Here is a 21239-nt window from a genome sequence, read left to right as displayed (position 1 = left end):
TAGTCAATTTACTCCTTAAGAAAGCAAACTTGTCTGTTTTGAGTCTTTTGGATTTTTGTGCTTGATATCTAAGTTTAAAACTTTCCTAAAAAACCTCTAAAGCAAACAAATACTGAGACCTGAGTAACAAAGTTCACCTCTAGCAGAATAAATTACATTATACTTAGTAAACATATTAAGTTAAAAGACAGTGTCATGTGCAGAAATATTGATTTTCAACACTTTGGCCACAAATGTCAGTACACAAGTATCTCAGATATGACAAAAGTTGTGGAAAATAAATTATTTCTAAAGGATCATAACATCAGTGCCGTAAAAATAGTGACTGAGGATTAGGATCTGATTTATCAGGCTAAAGGGTCAGAAAACAAATTAGCCAAATTCTATCATATTACGCTAAGACATTTTGCTTTTGCTGCCCATAACCAAGATGTATAAAATCCAGGTTGCCACTTCCAGCAAATAAGATTAAACTCGGGTAAAATATTGAGGACCTGGGTGTGCTACAAGAGTCAACAAAGCTGCAGAATTTCAGGGATAAGTGTAATGAATCCAGAAAAAAAATCTTTCAGAAAGAGCTTATAAATCTAAGAAAACAGATGTACAGGAATGAAATAGCTCTATCAGCCAACATAGCCAAGACTTCATGGAATGTAATAAATAAATTTTGCAAAGTCATTCCAAAACCAGGAACTGAAACTGTAAACACTAGATGTGAAGGAAACACAGTTTAAGATCTAATAAAGTATGCAGTGTTTTAGTAAATATTTTATATTTGCAGCTGTCAATCCAGTTAATACCACAAATGTAAGTGTTAAAGCAAAGCTCTGCCCCATGCAAGAGTCATCTTGTGAATTCCAAGAAATGAGTAAACAGGAAATAGGCATGATAATAAATTACTTAAAGAGTAAGTACTCATCAGGTGGTGTAGTGTTGTGATTAAAGATGTAGTTAAAATAATTACTCATCTGATTAACTATAGTATCAGAGAACACACTTTTATAAAATACAGTGAAGTGTAGCACAGTTAAACCAGGGCACAAAAAAGGATCCAAGGAAGAGGTTTCAAACTTTAGGCCCATAAGTTTTAATACGCATCTGCCGTACAGTATTTGAAGTTGTACTGCTGACACAACTTATTGACTACTCCTATTTCTCAAAAACTAAGTTACAAACAGAAACACAACATGGCTTCCTAAAAGATCACAACACTATCACAGCAATTACGGAGTTCCTTCATAAAGTGTGTGGTGGTATCTTTGATCAAGAGGAGTTTCTTCATAAAGAGTATGGCGGTGTCTTTCATCAATGAATGTAAACACATGGCATATTTCTAGACCCTGTTAGCCTACAATTTGGTAAACCATGATTTACTCTTAAGTAAACTTGAGGCATACATTGTACATGCCATACCCACGTAACTGCTGACTACATACCTAGCTAATCGTAAGCAGTGTACAAAGCTGCATTACAAAGTAAATGAGGTCATAAACTTCCAGTCCAGATGAGAAACAGTCACACAAGCTGTATCCAGGGCTCACTTCTGGGCATTTCCCCCTTCCTAGTGTAAATAAATTATATAGAGCCACCTCTCAACTCCCAATTGCTAAACTACTTAGACGATGCCTCACAACTATTTGTTGGCAAACAAAATGATGAGCTAACATTGGCAGCAAATTTGAGGGTCTAGGTCAAATAACTACTTATTTCCATGATCAGGGTTTGAAGATTAATCTCAGTAAATCTCAATTAATTGACTTTTAAACTCGCAAATTCACACTAAACTTCTGTCACTAACATAGGCAAAATTGAAGCAATAGAAACAGATGAATATCAATTTCTAGATATATACCCAGATGAAAATCTACAATAAATAAACAATATCAGTTTTATATGTAATCGAATCAGTAGTTCACTAACCTAATTAGCCAATCATCAAAAGTAGTCTCTAATAAGACATTATAAGCAATTTATTATAGGACAATTTTTGCACTGATTAATTCTGGGATAGAGACATGGGACTGTGCTGCTGACATACATAAGAACAGAATACTAACCCCCACAGGAAAGAGCGGTCAGGAGTATCCATGGACTAGGGTACAGAGACCCCTGCAGGGAAATTTCCGTACATAACACATGACCACAGTTTACTTGTTGTATCTTTACAAATTAATTACATTTTTTGTGACACATCAAAACAATGCAACGAAGTGCTCTGATATGCATGTCTACAATATAAAAAAGGAAAGACTGCTTTTATAGACAAACAACTAAACTAAAAACAATATGTGATGGTCCATGCATTGATGTCCAGATATGTTATTACAAACTGCCTAGTTCTTTGTCACAAAGGGAACTGAAATAATTCCTGATAGATAAGTGCATATACTCCCTGAATGAATATTAATATTAAACTAAATTGAAATCTTTTTATATTCTGTTCTGTAAAATCTGAATATACATAATAATTATGGTGTATCACACAATTTTGTGGTCTTATTAAGTACACTGATGTCTGTATTATGCATATATAAAATGTATGTATTCTCTGTTTGTACAAAACATGTAAAAAAATTGCTATGGAGTTTGCAAAAGCCATCAGTTGGTGGCTCCATGCAAAAAATACAATAAATAAATAAGCTACTGCTCAACAGTTCATGTATACAATGAATTCTTTTCTAGGCACATTAAATTGTACTGTATGAGGAATTTTCCATTATGATTATGACAATTTAATTACTAAATGTTACTTTCTTTGCATATTTTAAAAATATGAGATGATTTTCCTGTGCATAATATGATTCAAATAAGAAAATATGTAGAAAATAATTTCATATTATATTGGAAAGACAGTCACAGTAAATGCTATGACTACTGGTAGAAAACACGTACAATGAAAGGTAAATCATAATTTTGCTTTATAAAAGCAAAATTGCTACAATTAACAATGTGAGAAATGAACATGTGTAACAAATCAAGACAGAAAAATCTCGCATCACTGGAAATATTTTAAAAATAGTTTTAGTTAAAAAATGAGAAATTTGTGATATATTTACACTCTATATACAATGACTGGAATTCAGTGAAATGTCTCATTTTATACTGATTATTTCCCACATATGTCCTCACATTTAGTACATTATCACAGACTATAATTTAACTTCTTAAAATGTGCACCCAACACTTCCTGTAAGGCCTACTAATGAAAGACTTCTGTTTCATAACGCATTAGTTTTATGGGATTTCACTGGTTACTGCCAATGTAAAGAATCACATGTTTCTCCTGCAAAACTCCCAGTCACATTTAGTTTCTTGCGGTGTCATCTGCTGTTGAGTTTCAACATACATACTGCAATCATTGTTTGCACTCACTATCCTGTTCTCTGGTGTAGTTTTGTCCTCTTTGCCGTTGTATTGACCGCCCTTAACTGAAGGTGATCGGATTGTAGGAACTGTTGCCAAAAGACCTGCAATGCATAGATTACACATACCAAGTTCAGACATCAGTTCTCTGCAATAAGCTTCCCTTCAGCTGTAAACAGTTTCCCCTCATGCAAACTGTTTACAGCCAAAGTTTCAAATAACTAATACAAAAATATCACTTCTTTAAAAAGTATTTTTTATAAAAATATTAACAATTCTAGAATGAGGAAAAATTATTCTATAATCTTTAAGCAGTGAGTATTAAGACTTTGCTGATGAGCGAATCATTTATTCATTTTTGGTTAATGGTTAGATTTGTCTCATATTATTGGCATTTTAATAGACCTCAATTTCACCTGCATATGATCAAACTGAGGCTGCCTTATCGTGTAAGTATACCTACTTTCTCCTAATGGTCACATATGCGTTTTTTTTTTTTTTTTTTTTTTTTTTTTTCCTTTTGGGGTTGGGGGGGGGGGGGGGTGAAGATTATAGTATTGGACTACAACTAACTGCTCTTCAGTTTACAAGCTATTATCCTGGTATCTATGGCTGTTATTACTTCCAAAATGCTTCTAATGTATTTTTAAAGCTACATTAGACATTCTACTTAACTGTATCTCTGTTACACAAAATTGTTAAGGCTTTCGTGGCCACTTGTTGACAAACTGCCTATTGGCTTCTGTCTCGGGTTCTTCGGCCGACGCTCATCTAATGATTTTTCTGACGTTTTGCCAGCACGAGTGGCTGGCATTGTCAAAGCTTCACCCTCCATTGCCGGTGGTGAACTGGAGCCGAGTTCGCGGCCGCAGACTATATGTACCTGGTGCACCAACGTCTGAGGGCTTCTCTGCAGTCATGTCCGGTGCGGTTCTCCTCTTGCTACCCGCGACGGTCATTCGCTGCAGTACGGGAAGCCAGGATCCGTTTACCTTAAGGCTTTCCTCTTTCTTGTTGAAACTGTTCGCGTGTTTTTGTATTTCTACAGCTTCTCTGAACAAGCGCGTGTGATAGTGCTTCTCTACAGCCAGAACTTCCGTGTCAGCGAATTTTATTACGTGGTCAGCCTCATTCAGTGCGTGTTCTGCCACGGCCGATTTCTCCACCTGCCCCAACCTGCAATGTCGCTTATGCTCTTTGATCCTGGTGTTAATTGATCGTCCAGTCATTCCGACATACACTTTTCCGCATGTGCATGGTATACGGTATGTTCCCGACATTGCAAGTGGGTCTCTTTTCTCTTTGATCTTCCTTGTCGGTTTGAAAATCGTCTTTACACCATGTTTGTGCAATGGTGAAAACCTGGGACACAGCGCGTATCGTAAACCAACTAACATGGACCAATACCTGCACAAACTGTCAAACCACCACCCAAGCCAGAAAAGAGGCATGATTAGTACACTCGTAACTAGAGCAGGATGAATATGTGAGCCGCAACACCTCAAACGAGAAATGCAACACCTGGAAACTGTTCTGAGGAGCAATGGGTACTCCACAAATTATATTAGAAGTGTAACAGAGCCAAACACTCAGCGAAGTAAGGAACCAGAAAAATAAATGTCGGGTATGGCCTTTCTGCCATACATTCCCAGAGTGATGGACAGAATCGGCCGTAAAGACGATTTTCAAACCGACAAGGAAGATCAAAGAGTGTCTTAGATCGGTAAAGGAGAAAAGAGACCCACCTGCAAAGTTGGGAATATACCGTATACCAAGCACATGCGGAAAAGTTTATGTTGAAACGACTGGACGATCGGTTAACACCAGGATCAAAGAGCATACGCGACATTGCAGGTTGGCGCAGGTGGAGAAATCGGTCGTGGCAGAGCACGCACTGAATGACACCGACCACGTAATAAAATTCGCCGACACGGAAGTTCTGGCTGTAGAGAAGCACTATCACATGCGCTTGTTCAGAGAAGCTGTAGAAATACAAAAATATGCGAGCAGTTTCAACAAGAAAGAGGAAAGCCTTAAGGTAAATGGATCCTGGCTTCCCGTACTGCAGCGAATGACCGTCGCGGGTAGCAAGAGGAGAACCGCACTGGAAATGACCGCAGAGAAGCCTTCGGACGTTGGCGCACCAGGTACATATAGTCTGCGGCCGCGAACTCGACTCCAGTTCACCGGAGGGTGAAGCTTTGACATTGCCAGCCACTCGTGCTGGTGAAACGTCAGAAAAATCATTAGATGAAAGTCGGCCGAAGAACCCGAGACAGAAGCCAATAGGCAGTTTGTATTTCTGTTGATGTGCCTGATTTTTGTAGATCTAAATAGTTTACTTAATTATAAGTGGTATATTATGTCTTATTTCCAAGTAAGTAAAGCATACAAGATTATAACAGATCCCAAAGACAAGATGTGGGCTTGTTGGTGGTAACAAGCAGACAGGTGATAATGAGGTGGTTGACAGAAACCACTACACTACAATACTTCACTCTACATTACACTACATTACAACCATTGCATCTTCCATCCCAAGCACTGGAACACTCAACTGACACAATAAGTGAGATTGGCAGATACATATTAGCAGCAAAGTTTAGCCTCCAGGAAGTACCTGAACACAATTACAAAGTACATTACAATAGCTGTATTCCATGAATCTTGTCGACAGGGTTCTCTGAGATGTGGAAAGAAGGCAAAGACATACATGTAATTTAAGTGTGTAAGTGCAATGCAGTGAAATAGTGCAGAGGTACAATACAGTGAAATGACTCAATATTACAAAAGACTAGTATATTAATGTGCTAATATCAATTTAAAATAACTCAAAACATCACATTTGAGAATTTCTGTGAAGACACTTCTCAGTGGTACAGAGTGAGTTGTCCAACAAGAAGTTCCTTAATTGAGTCTTAAACTTCACCATATTATGTGATACATGACATTTGATGTGCTCTAATAGGCAGTTGATTACATGTTTGCTCATGTATCTGACTCCTTTGTGTACTAATGTTAACTCTTTGAAATCTTTGTAGAGGCTGGGTTTTGTCTTTGTGTTATATTCACACTTTTCATATTTTTTTTATATATATAAGGAACTGGTAAAATACCAAGTTCTTTTAAGCAATTTCTGCAGGATATTCTAGAATGATCTCTGTATACAGTTTTATAACATGCTTCTGCATTCTGAAGTAATGTTCCTAAAAGTTGAGTTTCTAGACAAAATTATTCCATTACTAATCAGGAACAGAAGTAGGCAAAATAAAATAGTTTCTATGTTTATTAAATCACCAATACCATTGATCATGCATATTGCAAACTTCGCTTAACTAAGGCCCCCCATTAATTCTTGTCAGTGAGTTTTCCAATTAAAATTGTGATCTATCTCCAGTCTCAAAAACCAACACCTTCTACTTCTTGTATTTCATTATTTCAGAATACTCTTTTTATAGCTCGACATGTCTGTGACAAATACGGAACTGCATGTACTGAGTTTCATCAAAATTCAGTGACAGTTTATTTGCTCTGAAGTACCTTCGATGATTTCGAATATTTTGTTAGCTGCCTTTTCAGTAAGAGGATTGATACTACTTTTTATTCCCATACTTCTATCATCTGCAAAAGTAGAAAATTTGTGTGTTCTGAAACTATGAATGGAAGATCATTTATAAATATCAGAAACAAGAGAGAACCTCAAATAGAAACCTGTGGTACATTATGTCTGACAACTCTGAAAGTCTATTATGTGGTTGACTTGGGACTGATACACACTGCTTTCTGTCTCAGATAAGATAAAAATTATGAACCTCTGTTGAAATGTTTTGTTGTCATAACAGACATGTACAGCCACATTTGTGAGAGATGTAAACACAACAGCCAATCAATATACAAGTCAGCATTTCTGAATTTTCAAAGAAAAAAAACATAGCAGATTAAAGAGAAATCCAATAAAGAAAGAAAACCTTTCTTCCAATGACACCACATACTGAGAACCATAGTTCAAAGTACAGGCTTCAGGTGACTAATATTTTTACAGACAGACACCAAATAGGGAGGAAACACAAAGACACAAGAACATTACGACAGTCATAGAAAATGAAATAGAGAGTATGATCATGTAGTGTGTCCACTTCTGTAGCTGAGTGGCCAGTGGACTGACATGCAGGGGCCCCGAGTTTCATCCCCCTGTACTATCAGGAATCTTTCCTTGGTGGGAGGACCGTAATGAGGACCCTACATCACATGATGCCAACTGCGAAGCTACATGAATGAGAGGTAGTGGCACCAAGCTCTGCTGAACTGACGACAGGCAAGAGAGCAGTGTGCTGACTCTCATGCCCCTCTATACAACATCCACTTCATGCCATGGAGTAGATGATGGTATGGTAGTCAGTTGGTTCTGATAGACCCATCTGTGGTCAGAATGGCAGTGCTAATCTTGCTAAGCATCATGTAGAGTTATGATGAACAATACTCAATTGCCATGCACCTGACAAACATTGTTAGTGATTAGTAATGAAAACTTCATAGAGACACCTTAAACACATTAGAGCAAGGTGAAGACTGGAACATGAGATGCAACAACAGAAATAAAATGGAGACAGGTACTAAGGAGAGGAAGAGTCAGTCTGGTTTATAAGGATATAAAATACAATGCAGGTGTCTGGTACATGAGCATCGGAACACACACTGCTCAGTTATGTAAGTCTCAAGGGAACAGTGTTAGCAAAACCACCAATTTAATATAGTTTTTCTTATGGAATCACATCCCTACTTGAAGGGTGTAGTGGAGATTCACAATGTGTTTAACTAACTTTGGCAAGCTCACAGTAGGGAAAAAGAGCAAGGTCAAGGTGGTACAGTGGTCAAATATAATGGACCTGCATTTAAGGGGAAGGATGAAAAGCTCCTCCTTTCAGATGAATTTCCCTGTAAATCGCTAGGAAACACAGTGGAAATCCTTAAGGTAGGATGGATATTGCTTTGGTCAGAGTGGATGCTTCTGGCATTTAGCTGACCAAGTAGCCTCTTACTGATTTTGTGTAACATTTGCACAATATCTTATAGTTATTGGATAACTTAAAATTAGTTTACTACAGCAGTTTCATTTGATAATGTGAAACAACAAGTGGCCAACAACCATGAAGGGTCTTCTTTACAATGTCACCTATAAAACTCTCTCTTTGTCCCTGTGAGTATTTATTAATTAATTAATTTATTTTTGGTGTGCCACACAGGTAAATCCAAAATAATTCTTCTATTTATATAATTACCATTTTTTGTAGCTGTTCTTTTATTTTAGTGCGATGCCAAATTAATCCATATACTATGAGCAAAGAAATTATATATCAGAGGTTTACATGAATGTGGTGATGGAGCAGAGATGGTTAGAAATGTGCACTGATATCAAACTACTGCAAGTCTGCCAGTCCCATTTAAACTGAAAAATATAGCATTTAACTTGTACTGCCACAGTTCCACCTTAATTTTTATATCAGATGTTGAACCTTAATTATTGTTCCTTTCTTTTAATTTTTATTGCCATGGCTCTTATTTTACTGCTTTTAATAATCCGGTGAGTTCAAATCCCTGCCTGATGAAATATCCGACAGCAGTAAATTTCTGTTTTTGATCATTTTTTAGTAATAACTTAAGAAAGAAATGCAAGTTATAATTTAGGTGCAGTACAAAAATGATTTTCTTTAGAAAATTACTACGAATTCTACTCTTGAAAAATTAATACAATTAAAAATTGAAATAATTAGTTTGTCAGTGTCTGCTGCAAGTTGCATACATTTATTCACATGATCTCTTATGAAAGCAGATGCACAGAAATCTCCTTGCAACAAATAAAAGTAAAGTAGATGTCAATAGAGCTTCAGGGTGGTTTGTGAATGGATTAAAATCTCTTCAATATACACTGAGTAGTTATAAGTTATGGGAAGGCCAAGGGATATTATAAATGCTCATCATTTGCTGAAGCCTAGGCAGTGCATTTGTCTCCATGCTGTTGTGATAAAGATAGATTCCTGATGCCACAATTCAAACTGGCTGTGATCTCATTAACATAACATTATCGATCACCTGATATGGCTCCAAATAGATGACATGAAGTCAATCAGTCAAACACCTGTAGTCACCCTAGCTAGTGGTTTACATACACTGATGGGAAAAAAAATCACAACACCAAAAAATAATTAATGTTGAATAACAAAATTTCAGGAATAAATTTGTCTAGGTGACATATTTAAATGATTGACATTTCAAGATCACAGATTAATGCAAGTGTGAGATAAGCCACTGCAAATGTGACATGCTGGCACATTAATAATTGGTATAACTGCTAAAATGTTGAAAGCAGGCATGGAAATATACATGCATTGTGTTGCATGGGTGGCCATAAATCAGTTTGTAGGATGGAGTTCTACATCTGTTGCGCTTGGTCAGTTAATACAGGCATTGTTAATGCTGTCTGTGGATGATGCTGGAGTAGTCGTCCGATGATGTCCCATACATGCTCGATTGGGGACAGATTTGGTGAAGCAGGACAAGGCAATATGATGACACTCTGTAGAACATGCTAGGTATATGGACAATATTTGCATTCGGTGTGGGGCTCTGGCACATCATACTCCATCTGCACCAGCAATTTGAGCAGCAGTTGCCACACAGTGCCACAACGAACTGTTACAATTCAACTACTTCAAGGACAGTTCCGAACCAGACACCCTGTAGTGTGCATTCCACTGAACCCAAGATACTACCATTTGTGATAGAGAACATCCTCCTGACAAAATATGGGGAAATTGTTTTTCATGTATCAACAAATCCAAATACATGATGGCAACATACAGTACAGTCAAAGACTGTAGGTCTCACAAAAATACTTTTTGTGATAGCAGTATTCCACATAAAGACAACATATTGGTGCAAGCTAAACAAGAATATGATGCCACGATGAGCCATTATATCAAGACTACTGTGGCCAAAAGAATCTTGCATTTGTCAACCTTGCTTTGCTGTGAGAAAGGACACATTACAGAAATCAGCTGGATGCAAATGACCATGAGCTCTTGGCTGCTCATCTGCAACTGATGGACTCACCCTCAGCCTTAGGCTGGAACTTAACTGATCTGGCCACAGTAGAGCCTCAAAAGTCTCTTGGAAGATATCCACAACAGAAAAAATATTCAGTTGACCTTTGCAACCACAACATGGCGCACAACATAATTCATTAAAACGCTCCATACATTAGCTTTATCAAAACAATGAACGGTGTGGAACATGCAGTTTACAAGATGCTAAGATGACAATGAAATTTGCTGTAAAATGAGCCGGATCCTTTCAAAATCCATACAACCAGCTCTCAACTTGACAGGGGCTGAGAGCAACAAGTCTCTCTACACTATTCAATAATCCTCCATTGTCATCCAACCAGCTAACAAGAGCATAATTTTGGAAAAAGTTGAATATGACCTGAAGATCCAGTTGGTACTGGAAAAGGTCGTCTATCACAAATTGCCATATAACCAAATCTCATGGATAATGTGAGAGACACTAGAGCTACTAACTGGTGATCACTGGAAGAGTATGTTATTAAGAATTTTCTCCCTCACATCTTGCTAGTGTCTTTACTTAAAATGTGGGCTACTGTACATGACATATAGAATATGGGTGATTTTATCAGCCATATTAAGCATCTGCTCTCTTAGAAACTGATATTGTGATCAGCTCTGATGTGTTCCCATCAAACACCTGATATGGTGGATCTGTTCAAGCATACCCTGAAATTGTCTTATTTTCATAAGGCAGAAAGTACGAGTCATTCAATCAGATGTGCAGTGTTCTAATGGAGCCCCTGTTACCTCCAACTGTAGCTAACCTGTTGATAGAAAACTTTCAGGATATTGCCCTGGACACAAACTGCATTGTTTTCATTGCTATGTCAACAGCACGTACATTGTTTTTCCCCCCGAGGGCTTGAAAAATTGGCAGAGTTTCTGGAACACATCAATAGCATCCATGACCACATCAGGTACATGATGGAGGTTGAAAAAGATTTGTGCCTTGCCCAGCCGTGACATTCTTGTCTACCAAAAACCCAATGGATGCCTCAGCTATGACTTAAACAAAAAATCCATTCATACGGACTGGTATTTTCATGTTTTAGCTATCACTACCTGGTCCAGAAGCACATTGTTCTGAGGACATTGGTTGATTGAGCAAAAGCCATCTCTGGTGTCAAAAGCTTCTCATAAGAACTGAACCATTTACAAAAAGTCTTTTATGAGAACAGCTACAACAACAAATAAATACTACAAGCAATTCCACAAATTATACACAAGCAGACCATGATCAAGTAGAGGAATAAAAACTGGTATTTTTGCCTTTCTTTGATTCAGCTCCTGTAAAGGCATAAAATCAAGGCAATCTTCAGGCCTTTAACTAAAATACACCAAATCGTGAAGGCTGTGAGAGACAATGTATGCCACAGGCCTGCTGGCATGCAATATACCAGTCAACTGCAAACAATCGGGCATACCATACGCATGACAGAAAAAATACCAGGATGAGCATGAGAGGTGTCTGTGACTACACTGTCCAGGGAAATCTTTTTCTGGGATAGTGCAATAAAAGAAGCTATACAATATGGAACACAGCCCTTGTTAGATTACAGTGGGTGTAGCAGATGCAGGCAGAAAACATTGCCTTATAAGACAATGGACTGAGCACCAGTAACACCACAGCTAGTACAGCAGCTGAGGGACATTTGGCCAGAAACTTGTGCATGTGTAACCACTTGATTGAGCATGAACCCTGAGAATATTTATTGAAGCTCATTTTTGTTCATTGGAGTCTGTACAAAATAAATGCACGATGAAAATTTCCAAGTAGTTATTAATAACTAATGATATATTGTATGAGTGTTAAGTTGCACATTAGAACATAAAATTAACTCCCCCCCCGTCTCTCTCTCTCTCTCTCTCTCTCTCTCTCTCTCTCTCTGTGTGTGTGTGTGTGTGTGTGTGTGTGTGTGTGTGTGTGTGGTGACTCTGAAAGGGCAGATTATTACTAGGCAGAACCTGTGAATGGTTATCTTGAAAACAGTAAGGCTGGTCAAATCTACACGTGCTACAGTCATAAGCCTTTACGGAAAGAGGTAGAAGAACAGTAGAACTACCAATAGGTGCTAAATGGTTGGACACCTACAACTCTTCACAGAACATGAGGTTCAGAGGCTTGTCTGCTCTGTAAACTAGGATAGATGGTGATTGTGGCATCTCTGCTGAAAGAGCGTAGTGCTGGTGCACATACGAGTGTTTCGGAGCAAACCATTCACAGCACACTATTGACCATGGAGCTCTGCAGCAGACCCCCCCCCCCTCCCCCCCTCCAAGTGTTTACATGCTGATACGACGACATCATCAATTATGACTACAACGGACTGAGTACCAGTAACACCACAGCGATGGGAAACACATCAGCTCTTCAGCTGAAACACAGTTTTTGCTAGAATATATTGCTGGTCATCTCCAAAAACACTATCATCGAGGTGAACGGTGGCCCAAACGTGCAGTGCAACACAGACATAGGCTGGTGGGAGCAGTATTATGCAACGGGAGATATTCTCCTATGTTTGCGTGGGACCTGTGATAGTAATCGAAAACATGCTGTCAGCTGCAAACCACCTGCATCCCTCATGTTTGAAGTCTTCCCCAATGGCGATGTCATCTTTCAGTAATATATTTGCCCATGCCTCAGAGCCAGAACCATGCTATAGTGGTTTGAGAAGCATTCGCTGACCAAATACACCTGATATAAATCGTGGGGAACCCATCTGGATCATTATTGTGTGCCATCACCACATCCGCTAATCAGCAGCCCATTATTTACATGAATCACTGTGACTTGTGTGTGGACATCTAATGCCACATGCCTCCACATGCCTACCAACAAACTGTTGGATCCCTGATACACAGAAATAGTGATGTACTTTGTTCCAAAGACGTATAACAAGCTATTAAGCAGGTGGTCATAATGTTTTGGCTCATCAGTATAGATCCATCACCACTCTTTTAGCAGATTCTAAAGGGAACCTCCCCATCGCACCCCCCTCAGATTTAGTTATAAGTTGGCACAGTGGATAGGCCTTGATAAACTGAACACAGATCAATTGAGAAAACAGGAAGAAGTTGTGTGGAGCTGTGAAAAAATAAGCAAAATATACAAACGGAGTAGTCCATGGGCGACATAAGCAACATAATGGACAATGCGAGCTTAGGAGCGCCGTGGTCCCTTGGTAGCGTGAGCAGCTGCAGAACGAGAGGTTCTTGGTTCAAGTCTTCCCTCGACTGAAAATTTTACTTTCTTTATTTTTGCTTAGTTATTATCTGTCCGTTCGTTCATTGACATCTCTGTTCACTGTAATAAGTTTAGTGTCTGTGTTTTGTGACCGCATCGCAAAACCGTGCGATTAGTAGACGAAAGGACGTGCCTCTCCAATGGGAACAGAAAACATTTGATCGCAAGGTCATAGGTCAACCGATTCCTGCACAGGAAAACACATCTGATATATTCTATACGACACTGGTGACGGCGTGTGCGTCACATGACAGGAATATGTTGTCGACCCACCTAACTTGTACACTTGGCGAATGGGTAAAAAGATTCTTCTACCTTGCCCGATTTAGGTTTTCTTGTGGATGTGATAATCACTCCCAAAAAAGTGATGAAAACATAAGAGTTTGTCACATAAACTGAAAATAAAGAATTAAACTTTTCACTCGATGGAAGATTTGAACCAAGGACCTTACGTTCCGCAGCTGCTCACGTTACCACGAGACCACGGCGCTCCTGCCTCCCCATCCTCCTTAATGTTGCCTATCTTGCCTTGAACTACTCAGTTTGTATATTTTGCTTATTTTTTCATAGTTCCACACAACTTCTTCCTGTTTTCTCGATTGATCTGTGTTCAGTTTTTCAAGGCCTATCCACTGTGCCAACTTATAACTAAATCTGAGGGGGATGCGATGGGGAGGTTCCCTTGTAAGAACTATATGAGAACAGGAAATCAGAGATCTATTGAACTGATTAAGAGACAAGGTGTCTCTAACAGCTGTAGTCTCAGTCTGGTACTTTTTCTAAAATATGTTGATTGGAAAATTAAGGCATGTAGCATTATAGTTACAAAGCTGACCACCAAAAATTATGAGATGGAACTGGCTAAATAGACCAGCTTGGAGTTTCTGCAATACCTGATGATAGTAGTCTCTACTTAACAATACCTCCAACATAACCTCAATGTTTGGATGGAAGTATTTAAGAATAAAGGAATGTAGGTAAATATCTGAAAAAGCAAAGCTATGATTATAAATAAAAAGGATGAAAGGCATAACATTATATGATTTAATGACTTGGGAACCCACAGCTTACATACATGATAGAAATACTTTTTTTTTTTTTAAACTATTAAAATCTACTAATAAAACTTTTTAGTAGCTTCATTAGCTGTTCACAGGTATAGGATCAAACACAACTCATAGCATCTTCAGATGTACACATATGTGAATAAATGTAATACGAATTAGAAGATATAATAATGGTAAAAATAAGGCAATTAACCAGAAAGACACCAGAACAAATACTCAATTAACTAATTTAACATTGTTTTGTTAAAAATACATGGTTTCGAACCTTCAGGTGGCATTCGAATTGCAGAACTGCCTAAATTTGATGGTTACAAGATGAAACAATCAAAATTTCAGTGGGTAGTAGGCACAGGTAGTGCACATGAGCACTGCAAGCCACAAGTATGGACCTACACCCAAAGGGGTTGAAATAAGACCCCAGAGAAAAAATTTTTGGAATAAACCCATTTTTGGAGATAAAAATATAATGACTCACCAGTGATGAAAAAATCAACAAATTCCCACAAATGCCACATGATGAAGATGTGACTATGCATGAAGTAGCTAGGAAGGCCAGGCCACCCAAAAGTCCAGCTGATGTAGTATTATTGAAATTCCCAGCACACACTGTGCCAAGAGAAGCGGCCAACAAGCATTATGGAAAATGTCACTGGAGCATGCAAAGATGGAGGCAGAAGAAACACTATTATGTACCAGCCAAAGGCTGCAAACTGTTGCAAAATAAATTAAGGAGGAACAAGTCAGTGAGAAACATAGCAAATACGTAGAGGGCAATTACAGGGCGCAAGTACTACACAAAAACTTCCTGTGATAAAATATGAGTAATATAAAGATTAAACAGTGACCTATAGAAATTGTTACAATAGCAACAAAACTGATTAGGAGAACATATTAAATGAAGACTAGTAACTTTTGCATAGCCTGTCCACATATGTATACGTACTACCTATGTCTGATATCATGTTATGAGTGCAGAATGGTTACTTGTCTCAGTTTAATGTTCCAAATGGGTTTTGTTGCTACTGTAACTATTTATAGGTCATTATATTACTATTGTTTTATAACAGGAAGTTTTTGTATGGAACTTTTAGTTTTAATTTTATCTTAGTGACTCTTACTGCACAACCTGTAAATGCCATTTGTTGTATTACTTGATGTCTCATTCCTCCTCAATTTATTTTGTAGCAGTTCCCAGCCTTCAGTTGGTATGTAATTGTGTTTCTTCCCTCTCCAGCTTAGCAACTTCTCATGACATGTTTCCAAACTTCTTGTTGGCTGCACTGCGTGCGGTTGTTTCAATAACACTATGTCAACTGGGCTTTTGGGTGGCCTAGCCTTCATACTTCAGGCAATGTCATATCTCTACCAAGTGGCTTTTGTGGACATTTTTTGGGTTTTCATTATTCATGCTGAATTTCCTCAAAAAGAGAGATATATCAAAAGGCACAAAAGTAGCAGTACATAGATGAACTTATGTCTTGACTTTGATCTATGATTGTGAATCTTAGACAATTTTGTTGTTGTTGTTCCGGTCTGAAGACTTACTTGATGCAGGTCTCCGCACTACTCTATTGTGTGTGAGCTGCTGCTTCTCTGCAGAACTACTGCAACCAATATCCATATGAGTCACTGAATCACTTACTGCACTCAAGCCTTTGTCAACCTCTATGATTTTTACTCCCCCCCCCCCCCCCCCCCTCCACAGACCATTCTTCCATCACTATACTGACTAGTCCTTGTTGCTTCAGGATGTGTCCTATTAACCATTATCTTCTTTTAGTCAAACTGTGCCATAAGTTTCTTTTTCCGCCAGTTTGATTTAGTACCTCCTCACTAGTTATTCGATCTACCCATCTAATTTTCAGATTCTTCTGTAGCACCACATTTCAAATGCTCTTTTATTCTTATTGTCTGCACTCTTGATCATCCACTTTCTGCTTCCAAAAATGACTACAGTCCATACAAATGCCATCAGAAATGACTTTCTAAGATTTAAATTTATATTTGATATTAACAAATATCAGTTTTTTAGAAATGCTTTTCTTGCTACTGTCACTCTGCATATTATACTCTTTCCCCTTTGGCCATCATCATTTATTTTTCTGCCCATATAGCAAAACACACCTACTACTTTCAGCGTCTCCTTTCCTAATCTAATTCTGTCACAATCAACTGATTTAATGTGACTATTTCCCACAACCCATGTTTTACTTTTGTTGACATTCATCTTACAACCTCTTATCCATCCCATTCAATTGCTCTTCCAAGTCCTTTGTCAACTCTGATAAAATTTCAATATTACTGACAAACCTCAAAGTTTTTAGTATTGGATAGATAGTAAACAAATAAAAAGTCAGTAGTAGAAATGAGACACCACTGCAAAATAAACAAGACAAGGGCAAACATCATCTGAAACACAGTGATTTGGGAAAATTTAATGCAGTGCCTGCACAGATGAATATCCAATAGTAAAAACATAAGTGGCTTGGACACATCCAGAAAATTTCAAAAGACAGCATGCCAGTGTTAGTGTGGGGGGGTAAAGGTGAATGGCGAACGACTGGCAAGGACGGCCAAGAAAAACATGGGAAAATGGAATCAAAGAAGTGCTGAGAGGCAGTAACCATGGCTACAGACAGAAAGAGACAGAGATATCTCGTATTCTGTACAATGTGAAGTAGTTGAGGACCAGGTAAAGTAAGTATTACACATATGTTCAGAAAAAACAGAACACCTTGCACAACTAGAGATAGGATGGTCATATTCATAGGACATGCACATTAATGTCTTTTGCAGAAATGATTAACATTTCAGTCACCTCAGTTGTATGGCCATCCATGCTGCATTCACCTGGTTCCAGAGTTCATCTGTTGTGTTTGGCACTAGATCACAGTGCTGCACCCATCATTTCACCATATCCAACACATTTTCAATTTGTGACAAGTCTGGCAATCTGGTGGGACAGGCCAAAAGGCTGACATCCTATGACACCAATAAGGCACATGTTCATGCAGCAACAAGTGGTCATGCATTGTCTTGATGAAAAATAGTACCTGGGGTGGTGTGCAGAAAGGGTATGGCTACAGGTTGCAGAATGTCATTCATTCACATAGGTCACAGTACCCTGGACATGTGCCAACTGTGATTTGTGGTTGTACCGAATAGCACCCCACACCACAAGGCCTTGAGCTGGTGCTGTATGTCTTGTGTGAATGCAGTCACTGTGATGCTGCTCCCCCTGTCTGCAACGACCCAAAATACGGCCATCATTTTCAAACAAACAGAACCTTCCATATACCATGGCTGTCTAACATGTTTCCGCATATTTTTAAGAGGCAGGCAGAGAAGTGGACAATGTGCATGAAACCCATGTCATAATAAACAGTAACAGACTGTCACATCTGATAGTGTACAATGTGTTACACTATTCCACTGTTGTGCCAGACCCAAGGAAGACACAGATCTGTTCTGCAATGCCATTCAGATGAGGTGTAGATTACATCTTCATGGGGGGGTTCTGGGTGGTGTGACCTGACCCATCTTGTCGTGTTCTTCGGCCTTCTGTGAACCATTCTGCACACACCCATTACACTGCTGAAACACTTTGTCCCATATCAGCAGCATTTTCCTCGATGGATGCACCACATTCTCTCATGCCAATAATGTCCCAGCTTTCAAACTCACTGGTTTGATAGTATGGTTTGCACTTACGACTGCGAGGCATCCTGCATGTCTGCTCATTGCATACCAATCCATTACCTTCCGTTTAGAGCAGCAACAAGAGCTGCAGGCACGTTTTACCAGTAGGTGGTGTTGTGCTGCGATATTGATGTTGACCTGGAACCCACATGACTCAAATGCTAATCACTTCTGCAGAGCATACTAATGTACATGTCCCGTGAATATGAACGTCCTATAGCTAGTTGTTCAAGGTGTTCTCTTTTTTCTGAGCACGAGTGTATAATCTAATGCATTAACATAGTACTACTACAGAAAATTATTGGTTCCATTACAAATAGTGGTGCGTGACAGACCATTGATAACTGTACAAATTGAGCATTGAGCATTATATAGACACAAAACCAAGTAGCACTGACCAGGATATAAACACACAAGGGAGGGGGAGATGATGTGTTCCATCATATTACTATTATTACTTTTAGTTTAAACAATGCATGATTTAGACATGAAGACATGTCAACTTTAAGTAACAATAATGACTTTAGTAAAGAGTAAAAACAAACTGACAAACAAGCCATGAATCAAAAAGACATTCACCCCTCTTTGAACCAAACTCTACGAAGTACACAGCTTATTACTAGTTCCTTATTCGGGGAAAGTGACAACTGACACGAAAAACTGGTAATTTAGTACCTAAAACACATAAAACCAATCATTCTGGCTCTCCAATTGTAGCAAACTTCAAAGTTCCAACCAGTGCATACCGTTTCTAACACATAATGCTTGTAAATGCGGAAACCATTCAAAATAGCGTATCTGTTCATATGAAATTTTTCGCTTCAAATACTGACCATTCCTCCTTGGACACCTTGAATATGAAGTGGTAAATTATAGATAGTCACTTTATTAACTGTTTTTTCAAAAGTAATAGAGACAGTCATGAAACACAGGGTAACAAATTACCTTGAACAGTTCAATCTTTTGTCTGTAAATAGACAAGCTTTTTACAGAGGAATGAGTACAGTCACTTATTACTCAGTTCCCTAAAAATATTGATAGAAACAACAGTGTAATAGGAATAAACTTGGTCTTATTGAAGGCATTCAGTACTGGCAAACATGATATTTTACCACATAAATTAGAGGCTATTGTTATATGTGTAGTTGTTAGAAACCAAAGTGCTGTTTACAAATCTGATATTCAGACTGCACCAAGAGAGGTACAACAGAACAGTGTTGTAGGACCTCTCTTTTTACTTATTCATGTAAATGACATTAAGATTTAAATCTGTGGTATTTACAGAACTCAGTTTGCTGATGACACAAATGTTATTGTAACTGGTATAAAAGTATTCCCAACATCTGCAGCCAGAGTTCTGGAATATATACAAAACTGGTTTGGAATGAATAAGTTAACCTTGAATCTTTCAAGAACTAATAATATTCATTACAAAAAACAAACTCACATCATAACATGGACTGCAGAATTCAAACTACACAAATTGAGAGGGTAGCTGTCACCAAATTTTTAAATGTGCATATTTACAAAAATTTGTACTGGGAAGTCCATAGCCTCTACTTCACTAACAAACAAAGTTCTGCTTGCTTTGCATTACAAGTAATTAGTATTGTGTGTATTAGACAGTGTAGCAGTACTGCCTACTTTGCATACATTCATTCTGTTATTACCTATGACCTCACAGTCTGGTGTCATAATAAGACACACATGGAACCGAGCTGTTAGAATAATTATAAACAGTTCAACACTAACACCCTCCAAACAATTATTTCAACAGCTAAATATTCTATCCTTGTCATGCCTCTATATACAAAAAGGTGTAATTTATATAAAAAGGCACACTAAGAATTTCAGAACTAACTCAGATCTTCTTCTCACAGTTCAAGACTGTGAAATGACATCCATATACAAAGAGAAAACAAGGCTTCAGCATAAAAGCAAACTGTCAGGTTACTAGTGTTCACAAACTTCCAGCATAGATTTAAAAAATTTAAAAATTCTTCATTTAAGGTAGCAGTACTCAAAATTTTAGCTGGTTAGTTAATTAGTTACAAGTTCTATGGATAATTTTGCACGATAGATCATAATGATGTGGAATGAGTCATAATAAGACAAACCTGGAAAAGAGCTGTCAGAATAATTACCAACAGATCAACTGTTGTTCTACTTGCAGTAAACAAACTGCAACAAATTTGTAGCAAATAACTATATTCATTTACTTATATATCAATAGTGTTTCTAGTCAAATGCTTCCTATAATGTGAACAGATGTTTTGAACGAAAGTGATACAAATGAGATTTTATTTTTACATAAATATCTACTATGTATTCTGTATAAAATACCTTTTTCATACAATCTAAAATCCAGGTTGGAATAATGGCAGTATTATAAAAAGGATAGATTGCTACTCACCATACAGTGGAGATGTTGAGTTGCAGATAGGCACAACAAAAAAGACTGTCAAACAAGTAAGCTTCTGGGCAAAAGAAATTTTACACACACACACACACACACACACACACACACACACTTTCCGATGAAGGCCCTTCACACACACACACACACACACACACACACACACACACACACACACACACACACTCTTTCCGATGAAGGCCCTTCTGCTCAGAAGCTTACTCGTTTGACAGTCTTTCCGTTATGCCAATTTGTGACTCAATATCTCTGCTATATGGTGAGCAGGAATCTAGGCTTTTCATAATAATAGCTTTTTCACACATTTC

The 21239-nt window shown here is 38.1% G+C and overlaps 1 protein-coding gene across 6 annotated transcripts in view; it reads right to left on the bottom strand.

The window, feature by feature from the left end:
• Window positions 1-2901: 2901 nt before the first annotated feature.
• Window positions 2902-21239, bottom strand: part of LOC124776369 (cryptochrome-1-like) — a 177124-nt gene continuing 158786 nt past the window's right edge. For 3 of the 6 annotated variants that reach the window (XM_047251323.1, XM_047251325.1, XM_047251324.1), the window contains one exon: window positions 2902-3467. In XM_047251323.1, the coding sequence (XP_047107279.1) occupies window positions 3271-3467 (197 nt within the window). In that variant the 3' untranslated portion in view covers window positions 2902-3270. The remainder of the gene's footprint in view (window positions 3468-21239) is intronic. The other 3 variants (XM_047251326.1, XM_047251327.1, XR_007015612.1) reach the window with 2 other exon arrangements.

Source organism: Schistocerca piceifrons, chromosome 2 (genome assembly GCF_021461385.2).
Source record: "Schistocerca piceifrons isolate TAMUIC-IGC-003096 chromosome 2, iqSchPice1.1, whole genome shotgun sequence".
NCBI lineage: Eukaryota > Metazoa > Arthropoda > Insecta > Orthoptera > Acrididae > Schistocerca > Schistocerca piceifrons.
Note: the sequence above shows the minus strand (reverse complement) of the source record. Positions and strands in the feature narration are given on the sequence as shown.